This window comes from Chinchilla lanigera, unplaced genomic scaffold, assembly GCF_000276665.1.
Source record: "Chinchilla lanigera isolate Chin_1 unplaced genomic scaffold, ChiLan1.0 scaffold00035, whole genome shotgun sequence".
In the NCBI taxonomy this organism is placed as follows: Eukaryota; Metazoa; Chordata; class Mammalia; order Rodentia; family Chinchillidae; genus Chinchilla; species Chinchilla lanigera.
In genome coordinates, this window is record NW_004955436.1 from 11,255,319 (window position 1) to 11,277,508 (window position 22,190).

The window sequence follows — 22,190 nt, forward strand, 5'->3', positions numbered from 1 at the left end:
TTAAATCTAAAATTGCTGAAAGGAAACAGATTTCTCATAAATAATTTTAGATTGCAGAAAGTGTTTTCAATGATTACTTAAAGCTATCCGTGAACCTGAGGAGATTATAAGGTTAACCACATAAAACTGAAATTTTCTGTAGGCTAAAAGATACAATAAAAACGTTTTAAAAATTTAAGCATTTTCCAGATATTTCTTTATGAGAAGGCTGACTTTCTCAATATATAAAGAGCCTGTGTAAATCTGTTCTAAAACAGAAAGAAAAAAGCCAGAAGATGCTCTGAAAATACCTACAAGAAATCCAACCTCATGCTTACCTCTCAGAAGATAAACTAGGGAGGCTATAGCTCAGGTAAACTGCTCTACCTTGTACTGCTGGGTTTTTGTTTTTGTTTTTTTTTTCTGTAACAAAATAATGTAGATTTTATGGATAAAAACAAGAATTTACATGCACAGTTCTGGAAGCTGGGAGCTGATAGTCAGGCACCAGCAGGTCCAGTAACTCATGAGCCTGCTGCCTGGTTCATAGATTCTGTGGTCTCGTTGGGTCTTCACATGGTACCATGGGTGAGGGGCACCTTGGGGTCTCTCATATACGATGTTATGGTTTAAACATGTATAGCAGAGATGCATGTGCTAGAAACTTAATTCCTAAGTGCAAAGGCTGCTGGTATTTTAAAGTAGGGACATCACAGTACCTGGGGTTAAATGAGTTCATGGGACTTGTGGCTTTGTAAGAAGAGGAGGAAAGACCTGAGTTAGTGTGTGATCTCTGCTGCCTGGTCAGGATGCAGCAAGATACAACACCTTGGTCGTGGGCGACTCAGCCCGTAGAAATGCAATAACAAATGCCCCTTCTTTATAAATTACCCAGGCTCAGGTTTGTAGCAACACAAAACTAATAAATAATAACTAATTCTCATCATAAGGGCTCTTCCATTCTAAACCCCCACCTTGAGAACTAGGATTTCAATGTATGAATTTGGGCTCGGGGACACAAATTCAGTGTATGGCAAGTAGCTTTCAAATAAATAAGAGACAAAATATTTTGGACAAATACTTTTCTAGAATGGGAACTCTAAAAATGTGCATTTCCCTCAATTCACCTTGCTGCTGCTAACGTGTACTTGAAGAAAAAGAGAAAGAAAATGAAAACAGAGATAGTGACTTGCACTCCACAGCCTCCCTATTTTCTTTTTTTTTCCTTTTCTTGTCTTGTCTTGTGTTGTCTTTTCTTTTCTCCAATACGTTCACCATTGGGTTTTTACCAGTGAGATTTTTCTGGTAACTGTACTCATGAAATATTTCCCTTAAATACTAAAGGGCTTTTGTATTTCTAAACCTAAAAGATTGGTCCTTTTTGTGAACGATGGGGAATTTAGTCTAACCTTCCCTCCCAAGGCCCCACTCTGTACCTCTCTGCACCATGCTTTATGGGCAATTCTGCTTTGATTTTCTTTATGGGATGCAGAGGGGTTAAAATTCTCCAGTAGAAATTGTATAATTTGAACCATTTCCTAGTGGTTCAGTGGTTTTTATGGGGATTTTTAAAAGGCTTTATTATTAATTGAGCTTCCAAAGGCTAGAAAATGTCCTAAGAAATTTAATGAACAGCATGGTACTGTGGAATAAAAGATGGCACAACTCAGTGGTAATCAGATGGTGGATTTTGTTCTGCTGACGGATGGTTTCCTCTTTGCAGCAGAGAAGAGTATAAGACCTTCAGCACCTTTAACAGTATCGACACAGATGTGTTGCTTGCAGAACTGGGATACTTACACAGGCATTCGATAGTAAGTGGAGCAACTGTAGTTGAAAGTACTCTTGGCCTTCAACTTATTGCCTGGTCCCCCACGATGTCAACAGTATGTTCAGTATTTTTCAGGAATAAAATCATTGTGAAGAGTATCAATACTTATTAGAGTATCGCTTTCCAATGTTGTCTGCAAAAATGCAGTCACCTTCTCTCTAAGTGAGGTACCGTGTGTTCTTCTGTAGTACAGGGGGCTTAGTTAAAAAGTCCAAATGTGATTTTTTTATGCCTCAACTCTTTATCTCGGACATCTCAGCTAATATCCCTCATTTTGATAAATCACAGACTTCTTTAGCAGTAGCTTCTTTGCACCAGGGTGAGTGGCCTTCCTGTGGGGAATGTGACAGTTACTGTTAAGAGCATGTCCAGATTTGAAAAGTTGTGATGCAGGGTGGGAAGCATATTTCTACTTTGGGGAAAATAGGCTCCTAATTTCTTCTGTTCCTGCAGAAAACGTCTCCCACAGGGTCCCAGCAGGGTGTTTTCTGAGCTCATTATGGATCTGTTATTTGCTCTTCTGGAGACTTCTGTGTTCAGGGCTTCATGGCTTTTAGTCCTTGGAGAGCAGTTGTTCCATGTCATTGTTGCATAGCTCATGATTGGTTTGAGCCCATATTTTACAGTGTTCCAGGCTGGCAGGTTTGAGGGCATTACTCACAGTGAACATGTACAGATCTCCAAGTGCTTTGTCTGTTTCCAGCACTGTCTGCGTGCTCAGGATGAGCTTGCCCATAAAGTTATATCTAATGACCTGAGAATCATTCTGCTAATTACCTAGACTTTTGAGTATTTCTTCTTTGCCCTAACACTCATAGGAATATAAGGCTATACTGAATATTAAGAAACCATTCTCTCCAAAGGAAGACTAACAAAGATTTTCATACTGTACATAAACCTCCTGCCACAGAATTAACATTTTGCAAATTTAAAAATTTTTACATTAGATCACCCTTATGACATGTCCCCAGGCCTCCTATCCTCGGGCTGCCTATTCCTCTTTTTTTACGGTTTTATTCCTAAGTATCCCAGTGGCAACAGAATTATGCTTGCAGAACTGATCAGAGCACTCATTCGTTTGATCCAGTTGCATTATTAAGATACATAAAACATTACATGCATTGGTCTGGGTTTTCCTACCTTGTTTTTATTATGGTTATTATGTCTTAAGACATCTGCAGTTCTGAAGAAATAAAATAGGTTGAATTTAAAAAGTAAACTGTGCTTTATTCTTTCTATAATGTATCTCTTATGGCAACTCAATTTGCAACTATCAAATTGTATTACTATTTCTGCCACTAACATGCACTTTCTCCATCCAGATACATTTTGTGCTGGGGATTGAACCCAGGGCCTTTGCACGGAACTATATATCCCCAGCACCTATTTATTTATGTATTTATTTATTTACTTATAGGCAGAGTCTTGCTAATTCGTTAAATTGCTCAGGCTGTACTCGAAAGTTCTGGGATGACAGAAATGCACCACCATGCCTGGCTTTCCATTCAATTTTTCACTCTAAATCCATGGACAAATTTTCAGTGATCACTTCCTCGTCAGGCACAGAGAACCATTATGAATTACTTAATTTAATGTATCAATATATGTGTATTCATAGATGGATTGGGTGCAAGGGATCAAACCCATGGCCTTGCACATGGTAGGCAAGTGCTCTGCCACTGAGCTGCGTCTCCAGCTCAAATGTATTTCTGGTTTGCCTTACTTGAGCAATGAAAGAGTTAATGATATGAACAATGAGGAGTTAACAACACCCACTGGTTGCTGAGAACTTTTTACAGTCAAGACTGTCGGAAACACGTTACTTCATTTTTTCCTTAAAAAACACCTTATAATCAGTCACAGCTGACGTCACTAACACAGACATTAATTACCAGACACAGAGCTGCACTTTGTCTTCGGTGTTTCTGTTGCTTCACAACAGTGCTGCGAGTGTTGTTCCTATCCCCATTTTACAGATGAGTAAAATGAGGTTATAAGAGTTTGATTAGTTATTCAAGTACAATTATTAAGTGGTGTATATGTTTAAGATCCTCAGGTCTTCTGCCACCGGTGTACTATATACTGTGTATTCTATTTTATTTGTTTTGTTTTGTTTTTTGTTTTTTGAGACAGGGCCTCGCTATGTAGTTCAGGCTAGTTTTGACCACACTTGATAGTGCAGCCTGGCCTCAAATTTGCAGTGATCCTCCTGCCTCAGCCTCCTGAGTGCTGGGGTCACAGGTACGCACCATCATGCTTGGCTTTATATTGTATATTTTTAAAAGCCTCTGCCATTTATAGATGGAGGAACTGAAATAAATGTGTAAAACAGTTTGTCCAAGGTTGCATGGGGTGAAGAAAGGATGTGGGCACCTGTCTTTCTTGTTGCAGTGTCCAAACCATTGTGCTACCCTTTAAAAGATTGTTTCTATTCTTGTCATTTTTGAAGTTCCTATGATTAAACTATTTATTATTCATAGGAATTTTCTCTTTCAACTCTAATAAGGATACAGGTTCAAAATCCTATTCTGAAAGTTTAAAATGTTTCCACTGGGAAGAAAGTCCTAAAACTGTTGTAGCTTGAACGGAAAATATTTCCATCTGTCACATTTGTGGATACCACATGGAGTCTTATATAATGTTTTTGTTTGGTCCTGAGGCATAGATTAATTTTTACTTCCTTTGGATGAAGTCTTGCATTCTGGTGAGGTTTCAAATCTCTGAATAAAGATAAAAATTCAAATAATTTAATAGGCTAGTGTTGATTATATAAAAACAGTAGGCACACTACAAGTGAGAAGATGATGAAAATCAAAGGGTAAGGACAGTCAGGAGCAAGGATCAGTTAAAATCTGTTGCATTACAGACTCCAGCTATTGGCCCAAGTCTCCATGGCCTATCACTGCTTCTTGGAAACTGCTCCTTTTTCTTCCAGATACTGTGGAAGAGATTTCCAAGAGGTATTCCCAGAAATCCATCCTAGCTGTTAGTCAGTTTCATTATAAATATTTACTTTGACTGCTTTCCCACCAGACTCCATAATTGTTGAAATCAGGGACCAAGTTTTATTAGCTTTGTGTCCCTAATGCCTCAGACATTTCAATCGTGTTCAAATATTCATCACACCAGTTTCTGGTCAACAGATACTTACTGAGCGTTTATTACATCACATACACTCGGCCAGGCACTGCGCTTATGTAGAAAACGAGTGAAAAAGGATCGTATAGCCGAGAATGGACACTGGGCTGAGAGTCTGAGAAGCTCAGTTCTCACTCTGTTGTTTCTGCTAATTCAGTGACTGATCTTAGACAACATTCCAGCTCCTTAGTTGTCTAAAAGGAATATCTGAGTTTAAAGACTTCTAGAGTCTCTCAGCTTTGCAGGTCTGCTTAATTATTGTTGTCTCACGTGTAAGTGTGTGTATGCGTAGAGAACCACGTCTGGTATCTGCTAGTCTTGCAGTGAGGCCAGAATAGTGGTCAAGGGAGATGATAAATGTACAGGAATACATTTCTAGGAAGATGAGAATTCTGAAAAGCTATATGGATTAGGACCAAGAAAAGCACATTCCAGAACGTACTTAGGCCTATAAAAAGGGTGAGAGACAGCAATGAGGCCTTGAAAATCACTAGCAGAATGAAAAGAGGAGAGGATAGCCCTGACATTAGAGCAGACTATGCATGGTGTAGTGTTACACATGGTGCGCAAATCAGGAATCTTCTCCATGGAGGGGGCAGAGGTTTTGCTGGAAGCATAGAATAAACAAGCATAAGGGTTAGGCAGTATCAGAGCACATGGGTGAACGCAAGAGTCTGCATCTCTCTATAGCAAGAAAAATGGCATTGAGATCCACAGTGAATCTCTGGTTCTTACAGGAGAGCAAAGGCCTGGAGAAAGCCCACCAGTCGTGCTTCGTACAGTGGGGTAGAAGGTGGATTTTGTGGATTTTAAACTGGTGATCGTGATGCATCTTGCTGGTCAAATTGTGGCTGATTTATGAGCTCCAGCAATGGAAAAACAGATGATCGATGGCTACCCAAAAGTTAGAATACATACAATATTTCTTTTCCTAACTTGACTCTTGACAAAAATCCTAGCGTCTTTTGGAGAATATGGAAATATGCAGTGTTCCTTACTTCCCAGTGAGGTTTACTTATAGCTAGTTGAACGACCCCATGAAAGAGACACACACTGTTCACTCTCTTCTCGAGGCCAGGAAACCTATGTGGAGCCCTCTTACTGCAATGCAGGGTATCTGTTTTTAGAATTGCATGAATGAATACATGAACTGGTAAACAGTGAATTACACTGGTAAACAGTAGATTGAAATCAGGGACCGAGTTTTATTAGCTTTGTGTCCCTAATGCCTCAGACATTTCAATCATGTTCCAATATTCATCACGTCAGTTTCTGGTCAACAGATACTTCCTGAGCATTTATTATATCCCATACACTCAGCCAGTGTATGGGGGAAGGGTTAGGTAGTATCAGAGTACGTGTGATTACACTGGTAAACCAAGGAGGCTGTCTGGAATAGAACAGCACAAGGCTTTGCTCAGTGCCTTCTTCAGCTTCCAGAAGCCTGGGTGCAGTGTTGGAGGTCAGGTTTACAATATATGCAGAGTAACAGAGACTGGGAAACACAACACAGGGTATGGAAAGCAGATTCAGGATCCAAAGAGGTTGGTAAGTGCAGACTCTGCCCAAGTTAACAAGATGACACGCGGTGTTGTGAAACTCTCCAGTTGGATTGGGAAGGAAATGAGTCCTCTCTCTTCCTGCCAAGGGTGATAGCAAAGAGGGAGAGAGTGGAAGGGTTGAGTGACCTTCCTGTTGCATCTGCGGGTGCCGAAAGGGATTTAGACAGATGTGCGAGACCAGCTGCTTCCCCAAAGTTAGACCTGCAGTCTTATGCACATTCTGTGGCTTTTCTCAGATGGTCATGCTAATTTGAGAAATGGAAGTTTTAAAGGCAGAAAAGCATTCTGGAGGGTATGACTGAAATAGGAATAATAAGAAGAAAAAAGACAGAAAAAGAAAACCTCTAGTGGAAGAAAATAGGAATAAGAAGAAGAAAAAAGACAGAAAAAGAAAACCTCTAGTGGAAGAAAATAAGCAGGCCCATCCCACACTTTCATAGACTGAGTCAGAACACGGGTCAGGAATCAGCCCCCACCCACCCCAGCTGTGTGACCCGCAGTAAGTTACCTAAACTCAGAGCCTCAACTTTCTCATCTGCAAAACAGGGACTCACATTATTAGATCCACCTCCTGGGTTATTGTGAGAATGTTTTTACACCTAAAGCACTTAGATCAGTACCTGACCATAGGAAGTATGGGATAGCTAATCCTATTTTTATTATTTTCTTCTTCTTTTTTTTGAGACAGGGTTTCACTATGTAGTTCAGACTAGCCTTGAACTCCCTTTGTAGCCCAGGATGGCCTTGATCTCACAGCAGTCCTCCTGACCCAGCCTTGCAGTGCTAGGATTACAGGTGTGTGCCACAGCACCCCCCGCTATTTTCCTTCTTAAAATGTAGAAGTTTGCTGTGCCTTGTTGCAAGGAGGAAGCTAGTTTACTACAACCCCCACCACCAAAACACACAAAATAAAGCAAGGATAGAACCGTATGTAAGATGGAGGCCGTGTAGCTCCATAGCATAAATAATAGAAGAGATTTTGGCAGGTTTTGCGTATGCTGAGCACTTCTACCAACTGGCACTGCAGTGTAAAGATAAAGGCCGAGGACAGACTCACTCCGATTTCATGGTTTCTCTAGGTTTCAGTGAAGCTGCCTCTGTATCCTTGTGTGGTTCCCCAATATCTCCTTCACTACTGCTTTCATCTACTGATTGAGATTGATTTTCCCAAACTGATGACAACAGTATTCACATCATACTCCAACTCCACTGCACATGAGCGTGAAAGCCAAGCATTTAGCGATGGTGCATCCCCCTGTCCAGCTTGCGTTCCTTCCCTGGACCATGCTGGAAAAGATGCCAGCTTGACTGTCCACTGTGATAAGTGTGAAGACACTGCCTCCTACATGGAGCCTGCTGGGAGGGTCCTTCCTGACGAAACTTCCATCCCAGGAGTCAGCTCATTCCGTTCTACATAGGGGCACCAGCTCTTTCATGAGGTTTTAAACTCTGAAAGCAGTGACTGAATGTGTTCACCTTTGCTTTTCCCTTGAGCTGTAGTTTGGGGCCCTGAGAGATAATCAAGGCTCTTGTCCAGCATTGAATATCATGAATCCTATTGAAGGAGTCAACCCGTTCGGTGACTTGTGGGAGTCTTGGCCAGGTAAGACTCCCTACAGAAACTGGTGACTCCCTCACTCCTCCTGTTCTCTTCTTTATTTCTGAACTGCTCTGGCTCTCATTTTCTATGAAGTTTTTCACTGGTCAGCTACCCTGCATCTTCTTCCTGGCTAGTCCACTTTCCTTACAGAGCAGGCTCACACAGAAGCCCAGCCCCTGCCCACTCCCCAGCTATCTGTACTCAAATCATTCTTAAAATAATTTCTTCTCTTCCGGCCCACTTTCCTCTGTCCACCTCAGGAGTGGAAAGTGGCAGTGCCAGTAGGAAATATTTTAGCAAGTGGTAGAGGACTGGAATTCCTTGTGGAATGCAAGTCCTCGTGGTTGCTTTTCAACCAAAGGAAAGGCATTTTTCTCTGTTTCCGTTTCTTTCTGAAATCCATCTATTCAGAAAGATTTCAGAGCAAATCCTCATCCTGTCATATGGAAATAATTGGGCTAGATGGCTGCTATCTAATTAAAGTATTTTCTTCAAACATTTGGAACTGGTTTGGGTTCAGAAAAGTATAGGTTAACATGACACTTCATTTTAGCCAAGTTTTGAAAGAGATTCTAAGCTGTGGCATGCATACTCTGATAAATTTCATAGACTGGAGCTATGAGTTAGAGCTTTGCTTGTCCTTCCAACATTAACTGTTTTAAACCTTGTTATAATTCCACTGAAGACTGGTTTCACTCCCCAGCTTGCTGTAACTGTACCTACCATCCACAGCCCTGTTATTTATTAAATTCAGAAATCAGAAGTAGAAATTCAAAAGGAGAGCTTGATTCTGCAAGATGAGATTTGATGCCCTCTCAGAAATGTGTAGGTCTTAAAATATCCTTTGTTTCCCTGTCAACCGAACTTGGAAGTCTGTGGATTACTCATGATAAAACAAGACACTATCACTCACAAAATGTCGCTTTTTGTTTGAGAATTAATTTTGTTCACTATTATTTTTAACTGGAAAAGTGAGTATAGTAGCATGATGGTCATCAAGCAAATTCTAGGGAAAAAATGATTCCTTTATTCAGAATTCTAGCAAATACTTCTTGAGTGCTGGCTGTGTGCAAGGTGCAATAGTGAATGTTTCTGATAATAAAATATGAATTACACTTGATGTTTGACCACAAATGTGAAAAAAATTAAAACATTATAATATGTCAATTGCCATAAAAAAAATCAAGCTCAAATGCTCGGAGGAATGAGAATCTGCATGGGATGTGGGATGTGAGTCATGCAGAGGATCTTGCAAAGGAAGTGGAGTTTGAGGTTTCTAGCCAGAAGTCAAGATGCAAAGATGGTGGCTGATGGGGAGCAATACGGACAGGACAGCTGGAACATTCTTAACAAAGTCTCAGAGGTGGTACAGAGCAGAGTATGAAGGAGAAGCAGTAAATGCTGAATGGTTTCAGTTGTATGCAATTAAAGCAAACAGAGAGAGGGTTAAACTCTGGGTCTGGAACCCCAGATTAAACTCAGGTAGTGTGAAATGTTTCCTCCGTTATTACACTCTTTGAACCGTTTCAGATGTGTGTGATAGGACAATTAATCCACTCTGTGCTTATCAGCTTGATTTTAAAAGAAGAGAAACTGCAGTTTGGAAGCGTTATTTTTGAGAGGTTCAGAAGTTATTCTGACAGTCATCGCAGAGTTAATAAAAGCTGCACTAGGCTGGGAAGAGCAAGATTGGAACAGAGGTGGGACCTGCTTGGAAGAGGAGAGACGTGGAAGAAGAGGAATTAAGGATAACTGTGATTAGCCTAGCCTGGGACCTGACCCCATTAAGAGTCAGACAAGGCAGGAGGGACCGCGGGTGGAAGCTGCATTCAACTTTGCTGGTGGTGCATGGATATTCATGTGTTCTCCAGGGAGCAGTTGAAAATGTGAAAATTGAAACTCAGGATATGACCTGGACTGTAGACATGGGACTCGTCAGCATAAAGAAAGTAGTAGAAGGTGCAGGAGCAGATATGAATGCAGAGGACAGCGGGGCCCAGAAGGGTGGGCCTGTTGGGGAGAGGTGGTTTATATCGAGGTGAGGGGAAAAGAGCCAAACCTGAAATCAAGTCTTCTGGGAGTTCAGGGTAGAACCAGGGCTCAGTGCCAGCCCACTCTGGGGAAGAGTGTTTGAAGAGAGGAGGGCTGGTCATATGCATGGGAGCAGAGAAATAGAAAGATGAAAATGGGGGCAGGAGACAGAGGCACGAAGAGTTCACTGATGACTTTCCCGGAAGCCCAGATGGCTGGGGTGCATCCTCTTTGTAAGTGTGGGGTTCACATTTTGCCTGTTAAATACTCTATATTGTTCCATTTTTTTAAATAACAGAAATGATTATGGTGTGTGTGTGTGTGTGTGTGTGTGTGTGTGTGTGTGTGTGACAAGACAGAGAAAGAGAGATAGACTTGTGACTAGGCCACTACTTTATATAATGTGATAAAATTATTTAAACAAAATATACCTTGAGCTCACATTTCATCAATACTAGGAACACTTCATTCAGCCAAACAATGAACTCTCCAGAATTTTACAGTAGTCCATTAACAAAATGTCTATCAGAGCTGTGTCTCTGAAAGAGATATTTTTCTGTCCCATTTAATCACATGAAACAATAGCAACAGAAATCCCGTGTAAGTAGTTCTTGAACTGAACCATGAGTCTACCCCCGGGCCATATTCTGATCATCACCCATCTTCTTTGTTTTCAGAGCAAAGGCCGAGCTATGATAGCCACTGGCGGAGTGATCACTGGCCTGGCGGCCCTGAAAAGACAAGACTCTGCCCGATCCCAGCACCAGGTCAACCTCAGCCCCTCACCTGCCACCGAGGAGAAGAAACCCATCAGGAGGCGGCCCCGGGCTGATGTGGTGATCGTTCGTGGCAAGATCCGGCTTTATTCTCCATCTGGTTTCTTCCTCATTTTAGGAGTGCTTATCTCCATCATAGGGATAGCAATGGCCGTCCTTGGGTACTGGCCGCAGAAAGAACATTTCATCGATGCTGAAACAACGCTGTCAACCAATGAAACTCAGGTCATCCGGAACCAGGGCGGAGTGGTGGTTCGCTTCTTTGAGCAGCATTTGCATTCTGATAAGATGAAAATGCTCGGCCCTTTCACCATGGGGATTGGCATTTTCATTTTTATCTGTGCGAATGCCATTCTGCATGAAAACCGCGACAAGGAAACCAAAATCATACACATGAGGGACATCTATTCCACAGTCATTGATATCCACACGCTGAGGATCAAGGAGCAGAAGCATCTGAATGGCGTGTACTCTGGCTTGATGGGGGAACCGGAAGTGAAGCAGAACGGGAGCTCCTGCGCTTCCAGACTGGCAGCAAACACAGTCACCCCTTTCTCGGGTTTGCGGGGCAGCTTTCGGATGGACAGCTCTGTGGAAGAGGATGAACTCATGCTCAGCGAAAGTAAGAGTTTGGGCCATCTCATGCCCCCTCTGCTCTCTGACAGCTCTGTCTCTGTCTTTGGCCTTTATCCAACTCCTTCCAAGACAGCTGACGATAAGACCAGTGGCTCTAAGAAATGCGAAACCAAGTCAATTGTGTCATCCTCTATCAGTGCTTTTACACTGCCTGTCATCAAACTCAATAACTGTGTCATTGATGAGCCCAGTATAGATAACATCACCGAGGATGCTGATAACCCCAAGGGCAGGTCGAGGAATTTGTCAATGGATTCCCTTGTGGTTCCTCAGCCCAACATGGGTGAATCCTTTCAGCCTGTCAGCATGGGGCTCCCAAGGAATAATTCCATTGGGGAGTCGCTGTCCAGTCAGTACAAGTCCTCTGTGGCCCTTGGACCTCGGGCTGGACAGCTCTTGTCACCTGGGGCTGCTAGAAGACAGTTTGGGTCCAACACTTCCTTGCATTTGCTCTCCTCACACTCCAAATCCCTAGACTTAGACCGGTCCTCCACTCTAACCGTTCAGGCTGAACAACGAAAACATCCCAGCTGGCCTCGGCTGGACCGGAGCAACAGCAAGGGATACATGAAACTGGAGAACAAAGAGGACCCAATGGATAGGCTGCTTGTGCCCCAAGCAGCAATCAAAAAAGACTTTACCCATAAGGAGAAGCTTCTTATGATTTCGAGATCGCATAATAACTTGAGTTTTGAACATGATGAGTTTTTGAGTAACAATCTAAAGCGAGGAACTTCTGAAACAAGGTTTTAATGTTTAGAAAATATCGTTTTCCAAGGGTATACATTTTAAAACTATTTTCACCAGAGCTTCCTTCTTATTTTTTTTTTTTGGTTTTTCTCCGGTACCGGGAACCGAACTTATGACCTTGTGCTTGCCAGGCAGGCGCTTTGCCGTTGAGCTAAATCCCCAGCCCCTAGAGCTTCCTTCTTAAACCATTGGTTGTAACCTTTCTAACACAAATGTTTTCTGGTGTACTAGAGCTGGCTGCTTTGTTCTGTAATGAAGATGGTTGTATGTTTAGGATGTGGTTTTATTTTTCCACCTTTGGAAAGCATGATCTCTTTTTTTGATATGAATACAAAACTGTTTGCATTGCAGTTAAAACTTTGCTTTACTTTTAAGTTCTCCTGTTCATTGTCATAGTGAGAGAAAGATTCAGTAGGGAAAACACAGAGTATCACAGTGTAGACTAGATGTACCAAATTCAGGCCCAGTACTCAATATATATTTATAAATGAGTATTAAAGCAATTCTTTTTCTATTTTAAAGAGAATAAAAAAATAACAGAAATGTCAAAATGGATCAAAGATCTAAATATTAGAACAGAAACAACAAATCTATTGGAAGAGAAAGTAGTTAGAAATCTTGAAGACATAAGGGTAGGCAAAGAGTTCATGAACAAAAACCAAACTGCATAGGAAATACTTTAAAAAATTAATGCAGTTCTTAAAATGCAATTTTGTGAATAATTGCTTTACTATTGAATTGGTTACATTACTGTGAAGGAAAAATATCAGATCATGTGAATTGGCCAAATTGGTTTAGTTGTATGTGAGCGCAGTTGTAAGGATTGGGTAAGTTGGTTGTGGCTGTTACTATGAGCTCCAGGTAGATAGTATTTTTTCAAAATGAGTTTTGTTTTAGTGATGTTTTTATCAAGAAATTATGTATTCAAGAACCACGGCTGAGAAAGCCAGACATACTTAATGGATAAATATTTTTAAAAATCCATTAAATAACTTTAGATATTCAGAATTATAAATTGTTTGCATACTGACTTAAAATGAATGAGCCAGTGTAGTTTGTAGAAATGCTATCTTAAAGTCATTATGTACTGGAAGAAAATGTTGACTAATGGGTGAAGACCCATTTTGTGCTGGTTAATCGTAGTTAATTTCAATACTTTTTTCCAGCCATCTGTTACCATGCAATATCCACTCATGCCCACATCTTTAATCTCCCGCAATATGCTTAGATCCTGTTATTTGGAAAATAGCGGGCTAACCTTGACGTTTCCTTTTATCTTCCATACCACCAGAAAATGTAGTCCTTGATCTATCGCCTTGAAACTAACCTTGTGCTAGAAAGCCTTCTGTCCACCCCAAAGACTTGTGGTGTAATGAAACTTAGAATTGTAGTTTTCAGTTATTAAAGATGCTAAATACTAAAATGGATACATCCATTAGAATCTTTCATGTTTTCCATTAAGCTAACATATTTTTAAGAATTGTTGAGCGTATTACTCAGGAAATATTACAGGTTTTTCCCGAGGCCTAAACATCTCTGACCTTCAGTATTGCATTGGTGGGAAAGCAGAAGGCAGATGCGTTTGCACATGAAGCTCCCCACAGCTCCACCCTGTGATGCCAACGTGAGCTTCCCTCAGCTGCTGTGCTACTTATTAGAACATCAAGCCTGTATATTGTAATAGAGTGGGCTCAATATTTTACTATGAAGCATTTAATAAAAATCTCTTCTTAATAGAATTTTCTGTTCTTCATACATTTGCTGTTATTTTTAAAATGAAGCGTACAGTTCTGCTTGCAGTACTGTTTTCCAAACTTTCACATACATTTCACTGAGTCGCTTAACACCCTAGTAGTTGTACGCAGAGCCTTGGTTTTTTAATTTTGCTTCTGTTAGGTTCAAGAGCTAGATCTAGTCACTTGTTTTATGAGGCTATTTTCATATTTTGTTGACTTTCAGGAAAATAACTAAACACAGCATTCAGCAAATGTCAGCAACACTCCCAGGTTTGAAAACAATGGCTCTCAACACCACTTGTGTGACAAAGGACTAAGGCTGTGTAATCTGCTCAGTATTCCACCCAAAGAGCTCCAAAAACTTGAAGGGGATTAAGCAGCATGGGTCTTGGAAGATTCAAATAAAGAAATTAGGGGCTTAGATCAGTGGTTCCTACTCAAATTGCTCTTTATCAGAACGCCTGAGTTTTTATTTACCAGAAAAATCAATTCTATTATTAAGTGATAAATAATTTCCATATGTTTTAATTGATCAAAATCACAAATGGCTAATTAACCTTTCAGATTAATGTGAGATAGCTTGTGCTACTGTATTGATTTGATGTAATTCTACTTAGAAGGAAAAAAAAAATGAAACTTGAAGTTTTTGTTAGACCATATTTTTGTGCACCTTCCTTAGGTTTTTATGAATATTGAAAATTATTTAAGAAAGTTTATAGCTTCCTCTAGGAAACACCAGGAATCTCGATCATGGGCTAGCTGACTCCTCCCCAAGCAGCCCATAATTCATCTGAGGTGGATTACTTTCCTAGGTCTGCAGTAAGAAAATACCACAGATTGTCCAGTTTAAACAACCGACATTATTTTCTCACCATTTTGGAGTCTACAGGACCCAGATCAAGGTGTCACCAAGACTGGTCTCATCTGGAAGCTCTCCTTGGCTTGCATATGGCTGCCTATCACTGTGACCTCACATGGCCTTTCTTCCGTGCATGCCCATCCCTGACCACTCTTTTTATAGGACACCCGCTATATTGGATTAGAGCCCTCCCCTAAGACTCACTTAGCTTTAATTACCTCTTTAAAGAGCCTGTCTCCAAATATGGCCACCCTCTGAGGTTGGGACTTTACCATAGGAATTTTAAGGGGACACAATTCAACCTATGATGTCACGTTGTGGAGGGTTTTTAGACTACAGTAGGAGAGAACCACAATATGCCACCAAGGGCTTTGCCATCTCTGTTACATAGCCTTGAGTGAGTCATTTAATTTCTCAGTTTCAATTTATTTCGTAATGTCAAGGTAGACCTTGGATTTCTCAATTTTGACATGAGATGAAAAAAAAAAAAAAAAAAAACTCTTCATAACCCCTATAGTCCAAAGTCTCTTCATGCCCTCAGATGAAGATCCACTGCCTGTCAATGTCTCTTTGCAGCAGAAACTGCATTACAGGAGAGTGGTTAACCTTGTAGTCGGTGAAGACAGATTCTGTGGGCATAAATCCCAGCTCTGCTATTTCGGTTGAGTGGCCTAGGGCATGGCAGTGATCAAATGTGCTGGGAGCTTCTGCAGCAGTCCTTTCAGTGGGTACCAAGGCATTCCTGCCCTATTCTTGGACAATAAATTAAATGAATTGATGCGTGTAGAGGGCCCAAAAGGTTGCCATGGTAGGTGCATAGTGAACATTACCACAGAAATGCTGCTACTATCTGAAAGTGTCTCCTGTGAGCCTTCCCAACCTTGGCCCCAACCTAACTTCCCCAAGTATATCACCTGTAGTAGAATGAATAATGGCCCCCAAAACATGTCCATCTCTCAATCCTTGGAGTGCGTGAATGCCACCTTATATGGCAAAGTAGACTTGCAGCTGTGGTGACACTAAGGATCTTGATATGGGGAGAGGATCTCAGATTACTCCAGTGAGCCCAGTGTGAACACAAGGATGCTGGTGAAAGGGAGATGGAGGGGATATCGACTACCACGGTGGCAGTGTGACCAAAGAAAAATGGGAGATGTTAGGCCTCTGACTTTGAAGATGGAGAAAGTGGCCATGAGTCAAGAGATAGAAACTACAAACTGGAGGCAGTAAGGCAACACACTGGCCTCACCACCTCTAGAGGGACCAACCCTGCTGATACTTTGACTTTAACCCAGGGAAACAGATTTGGGCTTCTGGCTTCTAAAACTGTAAGAGAATAACTGTGTGTTGTTTTAATCCATTAAGTGTATAGTAGTTTGTTATAGTAACTGTAAAAATCTAATTCAAGACATGGTCAAAATATGTGATGAATGTTTAAATTTTTAAAATTTATTACAGTGCAAGGCACACTGTCATTAATCCCTGTCAAAATACTCCCCCTCACTTGGAATATGTTTGTCCCATTGCTCTTGCCACTTTCAGGAGCAGTTCTCAAGTCCTCTGTCTCATATCTTTACGAAGTGTGATCAAAAACATGGTGAGTGCTGTTGTTGAGCACCCTCCAGTACAAAGGCAGGTTCGTAAGAAGGTTCTTGTATGTCTTCATCCACCTTATTCACCAGATCTTGTACCATGTAACTTCTGGATCTTCCCCAAAGTCAAAATGACCATGAAAGGTAGGTGTTTTGAATCATTTCAGGACATTGAGGCAGCCAGGGCACCACAACTAAAGATACTTGCTAAAGAGGACTTCCAGAACTGCTTCAGAAAGTGGCAAGAACAACGGAATGTGGTTTGAAGTGATGGGGAGAATCCTGAGGGAGGTTAGTGGCAATGCGTCTTTTACTGTGCAGTTTTTAAAATGTAAACATGAACTATAGATTTCTGTCACACCTCATACATCTCCCTTCAGAGGAGCTTCTTCAGAATGCTGAACCAGCCCTTGGGCGGGGTCAAAGGCATCCAAAATGGGAGACGGTATGTGACTTCAACAGAATGCCTGATCAGCTGTAAATTTACTTTTTTGCTGATAATCTCTTTATAGCACTGACCATCTTAATGTGAGTATCTCAATTTTGTAAGAGAAGTGTATTTTGTCTGAAGCAAGAAATGTTAATTTTAGAGAGATGGTAAAATAGATAAAACCCCATGTTCAGTTTAAGAAGAGCCATCAACTGTTTACTAGGTAAAGGTAAATCTTGAGTTCACTTGTTTTAGTAGCTCAAATATAACCTTTTAAACCCACCACAGAAATATATGTATCAGGCATGACTAAAAAAGAGAAAAACTCTTGAACCTTTTAAACCTTTTAAACCTTTTATAACCTTTTAAACCCAACACAGAAATATATGTATCATGCATGACTAAAAAAGAGAAAATAACATTTTTAAAAAGTAAAAGAAAAGATCTCTCAGTTTACAGATACATCTCTTACAACATTTAAATATTACTGAGGAGCAAGGCTCATAAGCTTGAGTCCAACCTGGGCAACTTAAACAACTTAGAAAGATCCTGTCTCAAAATTAACAAGGTGGTTGGGGATGTAGCTCAGTGCCAAAGTCCTAGGTTTAATCCCTAGTACTAAAAACTAAATATTAATGGTTAGGCCTGGCCAGTGATATCCACCCATTATGATATTCAGGTTGTTTAAAGATCTTAATCAGTTGTTCTCCAGTACTGCTTATAAGGAGGGTATGGATTATCCTGCCTCTTACTTTCAATGAATTTTAGTGCTACCCCTTACTCCCTTGATGTAGTACCATTTTAGACCTTATATCAAGTTTTCCCAATGTACAACCTTGGTATTCGATTATTAGAAAGCTGTCTAATCCTGTAATCAATAATTAAAGTTACTTGTGATCTGATTTCAAACTGAAATAACTCATTGATTCCTTTCCATATGCTACTTCTTCCTGTGTACAAGGTACAAGAGAAAAGTCTACTTCACAAAAGTGCCTTTTACTTAACAGATAATGTCTTAGGTTTTATTAATATTGAAAAAGATTGGAAACTTCATTTCTTTGCCAGGGAAATTCTAGGAATCTGGAACATGGGCTACCTACTTCACTCTAGGTCATTCATAAGGCCTATATATTACTGCACCTCAGGTGTATTAGTTTTCTAGGGCTTCTTTAACAAAATATCTTGTTGGGTAGCTGAATAACACAGTCTGCTTGTCACAGCTCTGAAGTTGGAAGTCCAGGGTTAGTGTATCAGTTGCTTTGGTTTCTCCCAAAGCCCTTCTTCCTGGGTGCCACATGGCCACGTTCTTACCGTGTGCCCATGTAGTCTTGCCCATTCCTGGTGTTTCTTTGAGTGTCTAAATTTCCTCTTCCCATTAGGGCCCAACATAATAGCCTCATTTTAAACCCAGTCACTTTGCTGATGTCCCTGTCTCCAAATTCAGTCACATTCTGGTGACTGAATGTTCGGGTGTCAGCGCAGGAATGAGGAGTGGCGTACACAATTCAGCCCAACACCACTGCAATTTAAAAACTCCATGTCTGTCTGAGCATAGGGCTTGTGAAAGTGACAGAATTAGGTCAAACTTTAACTGGCAGCTGACTGATTTCCTCTTCTTGAAACATACTTTAGATAAAATAGTTTACATATTTATATTTCAACTATTTTACCACCAGTATATGTGAAGAGAAAATAAGTAATAAAGAGGATGTAGGGAATGGCTACACTCGGGACCTTGTCATTCCACACCCAAAGGTGATCTTCAGCACACTGAACAGAATGTATCATCTTCAACCTGATGCATTCTTTTTATTACTTCCCTTCACTGCTCGTTCATTAGTTTTATTACAGAAATGACTAAGAAAATTACTTTCACTTTTGTTTCTTCCTTTATTAATTTGTAATTTATAATGAATTCCTATTTTTTTCTCATCACAAAAATAGCCTATATTGTGTCCCTGGCAACATGTGTTGTTTAAAGATTTATATTTAGAGATATTTTGTTTGAAATGCAGTTGTTGATAATGTAAATAGGACCACAACATTTGTAGCACAAAAGGTAGAATAATTTGCTAATAGAAACATAGGCATCTGGAATTCAGAAGCAGTAGGATGTTTTTTACCAGCAAATGACTGGCAGGAGCAGAACCTGCATCCACATCTCCTCGTTCCCATCTACAACTTATTTGCAAGAGTCAAACCTGGTTTTACAAAAACATTATGTTCAGAATCTGCTAATTATATTTCAGCTTTCTTAGAGCTGGTACAGACAGAAATATCCATAATTTCAGGTGGTAAGCATGGTATTGGGATTTTGAACACCACTTGGAAATATTAGGGTTTGAGGACCAGAGACACAGCTCAGTGGTAGAGCACCTGTCTAGCATGTATGAGATACCAGGCTTGATCCCCAGCACCTCAAAAAATAAAAAACAAAAAGGAAATACAGAAAAAGTAAAAGGGTATACTGTGTACCAATATTAAAGAAGGCACATGTGTTGGAATGGGAATTTCCTCTTCCAAATTATTCCATAAAACCCTCTCACGTAGTCATCTTTCAACAAGAAATATTGCAAATGAGACAGTTCCATCCATGTTCAGTAAACTCAGATGCAGAAGGAGACAAGGAGTGTGGGATTTGGTAGATTAGGAGAGCAAGGGAGAGTGCCATATGTTTCCCTGCTTGTTGAAACCTATGCATAGCAAAAGACATTCCATTTAGACTTACTTTGGAATAAAACAAAGCTCATAATTTTAATGATTAAGGTGAGAAATTATTCTTTGTTGATTTTAAAATACACTTCAGCTGGCATTAGCAAGGTTGATTATCCAGCTCGTTGGATAAATCACCCTGAGTTTATGTAAAATAATCACTAATTCAGAGTTATAAACTAATAAATCATCAATAGCTCAAAGCTGTGCAGACGTTATTTTAAAACAATAATAAAATCACTTCTTTCTGCAATCAGATATTTTCTATGTTCATTAGGTATATTTTTTCCCAAAGCTTTGCCAAATTCCAAATGTGTTATCTTGTGTTATCACTTACATGTTGGTAACCAGAGACACCAAATCAACTTTCAGTCAGTTAGCTAGAGTTAAGGAAATACTTTTCAGAGACTCTTGAATTTTATGAGTTTCTTATTATACAATACTACTGTCTCAAGGCCTTAAGAAGGTTCAATAAAAAGTAAATGAGCAAAAAATCTGGAGGGCATGTAGGGCCAGAACCACATTTCAATATAAGACATAATTATCCCTTACTGTGTAGCATTCACATTACCATTTTCTTAAAAACATGACAAAAGTCTCTTATGAAATAATGTAAATAAAATATTTTCTCATTGGCATGTGAACACCACATTGTTTTATATTAGCTAGCAAAATGTTTAGCAATTCACAACTTAATATAAACCATCCTTCTCTTACTCTAGACTTCTTCTGAAACTCTAGACTTCTTCTTATACACTAAGAAATTATGATACAAAATGAGTGCATTTTTGCAAAACTCCACCGATTGTCTAGTTCTAAAAGTATAGCCTGGTCTCGGAAATTTAAATACTTATTATTTAATCTGTGATTCATTCATGTTCTCCTCTTTCAACTTTGTTTATTCTTTCTTGCTAACTCAATTTTATAACTATAGTCTCTGATAGGCTAAAGGGAGGTAAAATTAAGTATTGACCATTCTGCAGTGCAATGGTAACACTGAATGTGTATTTACAATGCAGAGAAACGAAGAAGGTGAGGGGAAGAGTTTATCTAAGTATTTTGTGTGCTGCTTTTTTTCTCTTAATCCTATTATCATACTCAGCCAAGATGTGACTCATGAGACAGAGCACATTTTGCTGCCAATCCAGGTATGTCAGTGAGTTAGTTGTATACTGGGAAGTCCAAGAAATTCTGGACTAAAAGGGTTTTACACAGCACTGGTACACTCAGGTTCCCAATGAAAGTTGCTGGAAGTTGTCACTTATTTCATAGGAGAAACTGTAGACTAAACTCCATAAGCATTTACTTACAGATCAGTTGGCCAAAGACTCTGATAAAAAGGGGTGAACGTGTGGCTGCTTATAAAATTTTAAGTTTTACTGGGCTATAAGCCATTGACTGGCAGTAAACCACTGCAGGGAGTTAAGAGAAAGACGAACGTGATGGTGTTTTTGTCCATCTGATCCGAGAATAAAAGAGGAAAGCAATTTCGGACGTTGTGAATAATTTTTTGAAAATCAAAGGCAGGAAAAACAACCCCACACTCAATATTTGAGGAATTGGTCAATGGCCTTTTGAAACATTATATTTTTTGTTCCATATATGCCTTTCATCCTTAAGGCCCCAAGCTTTATTTGAAATAGAGATCACTTCATTTCATCAATGAAACAATTACCCAAGTACATTTGGTTTTTGAATTTCATGACTTTACAAATCAAAATGATCATCTTCAGTACGTTTCTTGAGAGTTGCTGATTACATTCTGTTCACCAAGGTGTTATAATTGGTACAGCATATATCCCTCTTTCTCTAGTCTCCCAGGAATTCCAATGTTACCTGTGCATGCAAATTACCTTCATTTCCTAGATGTAAACCTGAAATAGAAACTTGTTCTAAATGAAATTTGACATATTTGAGCCAAAAGCAGATACCAGGAGAGTGGGAAAATAAAATTTTTAAATGTAAATATTCCCTCTTCTAAGTAGAGTAGGAAAAACTCCTGAAAATACTAATCTTAGTTAAATAAATCAGTTGTTAAAAGACCCCTGGGTACTTTATACCCACTCATGCAATTTCTGTTTATGAAACTGGGACCAACTATGAGACCTGCATTATCCTTGACACCCTGAAGGGATCCTAAAAAGAGATAATGTTCAGGATAGAACAACTTGAAGTATGTATGAATCAAGGAACTATTTCATCTTATACAGAGAAATGGCAGCCAAAGGGAAGACCTCAAAGCAAACCATTTCTTTCAGAATGGACACGTGGTCTGCCTGGAGTACAGAGGGGTAGAGAAGATAACATTGGAAACCTATTTGGAGACCAGATCAGTGATAACTATAAAAGCCTGACTGAAAAGCACCGTCCTATCCTGGTGGTAAGACTTCCTACATATAAAACAAATATATCAAGAAGGTTTACTAGGAATATAAACTTGGTGGTGATCTGCAAAGTGATTTGGGAAATACTGGAAGCAAGAGAAAAATAAAATGTAGTTGAGACCTGGATCAAAATATTAGGGAAGAGAATGGTAATACGTCTTGCTCTCACTTGTC

The 22,190-nt window shown here is 39.9% G+C and overlaps 1 protein-coding gene across 1 annotated transcript; it reads left to right on the forward strand.

Annotated features, from left to right (window-relative positions):
* Positions 1-1,710: 1,710 nt before the first annotated feature.
* Positions 1,711-12,849, forward strand: Tmem200a (transmembrane protein 200A). The gene is made up of 3 exons (XM_005389197.2): positions 1,711-1,793; positions 10,819-12,366; positions 12,480-12,849. Exon 2 carries the CDS (start codon positions 10,834-10,836, stop codon positions 12,304-12,306), a length of 1,473 nt encoding a protein of 490 aa, XP_005389254.1. The 5' UTR covers positions 1,711-1,793; positions 10,819-10,833; the 3' UTR covers positions 12,307-12,366; positions 12,480-12,849.
* The last annotated feature ends 9,341 nt before the right edge of the window (positions 12,850-22,190 follow it).

Excerpts from the sequence above, each read along its gene's own strand:
- Tmem200a (XM_005389197.2), top strand. The coding sequence starts at position 10,834 with ATGATAGCCACTGGCGGAGTGATCACTGGCCTGGCGGCCCTGAAAAGA.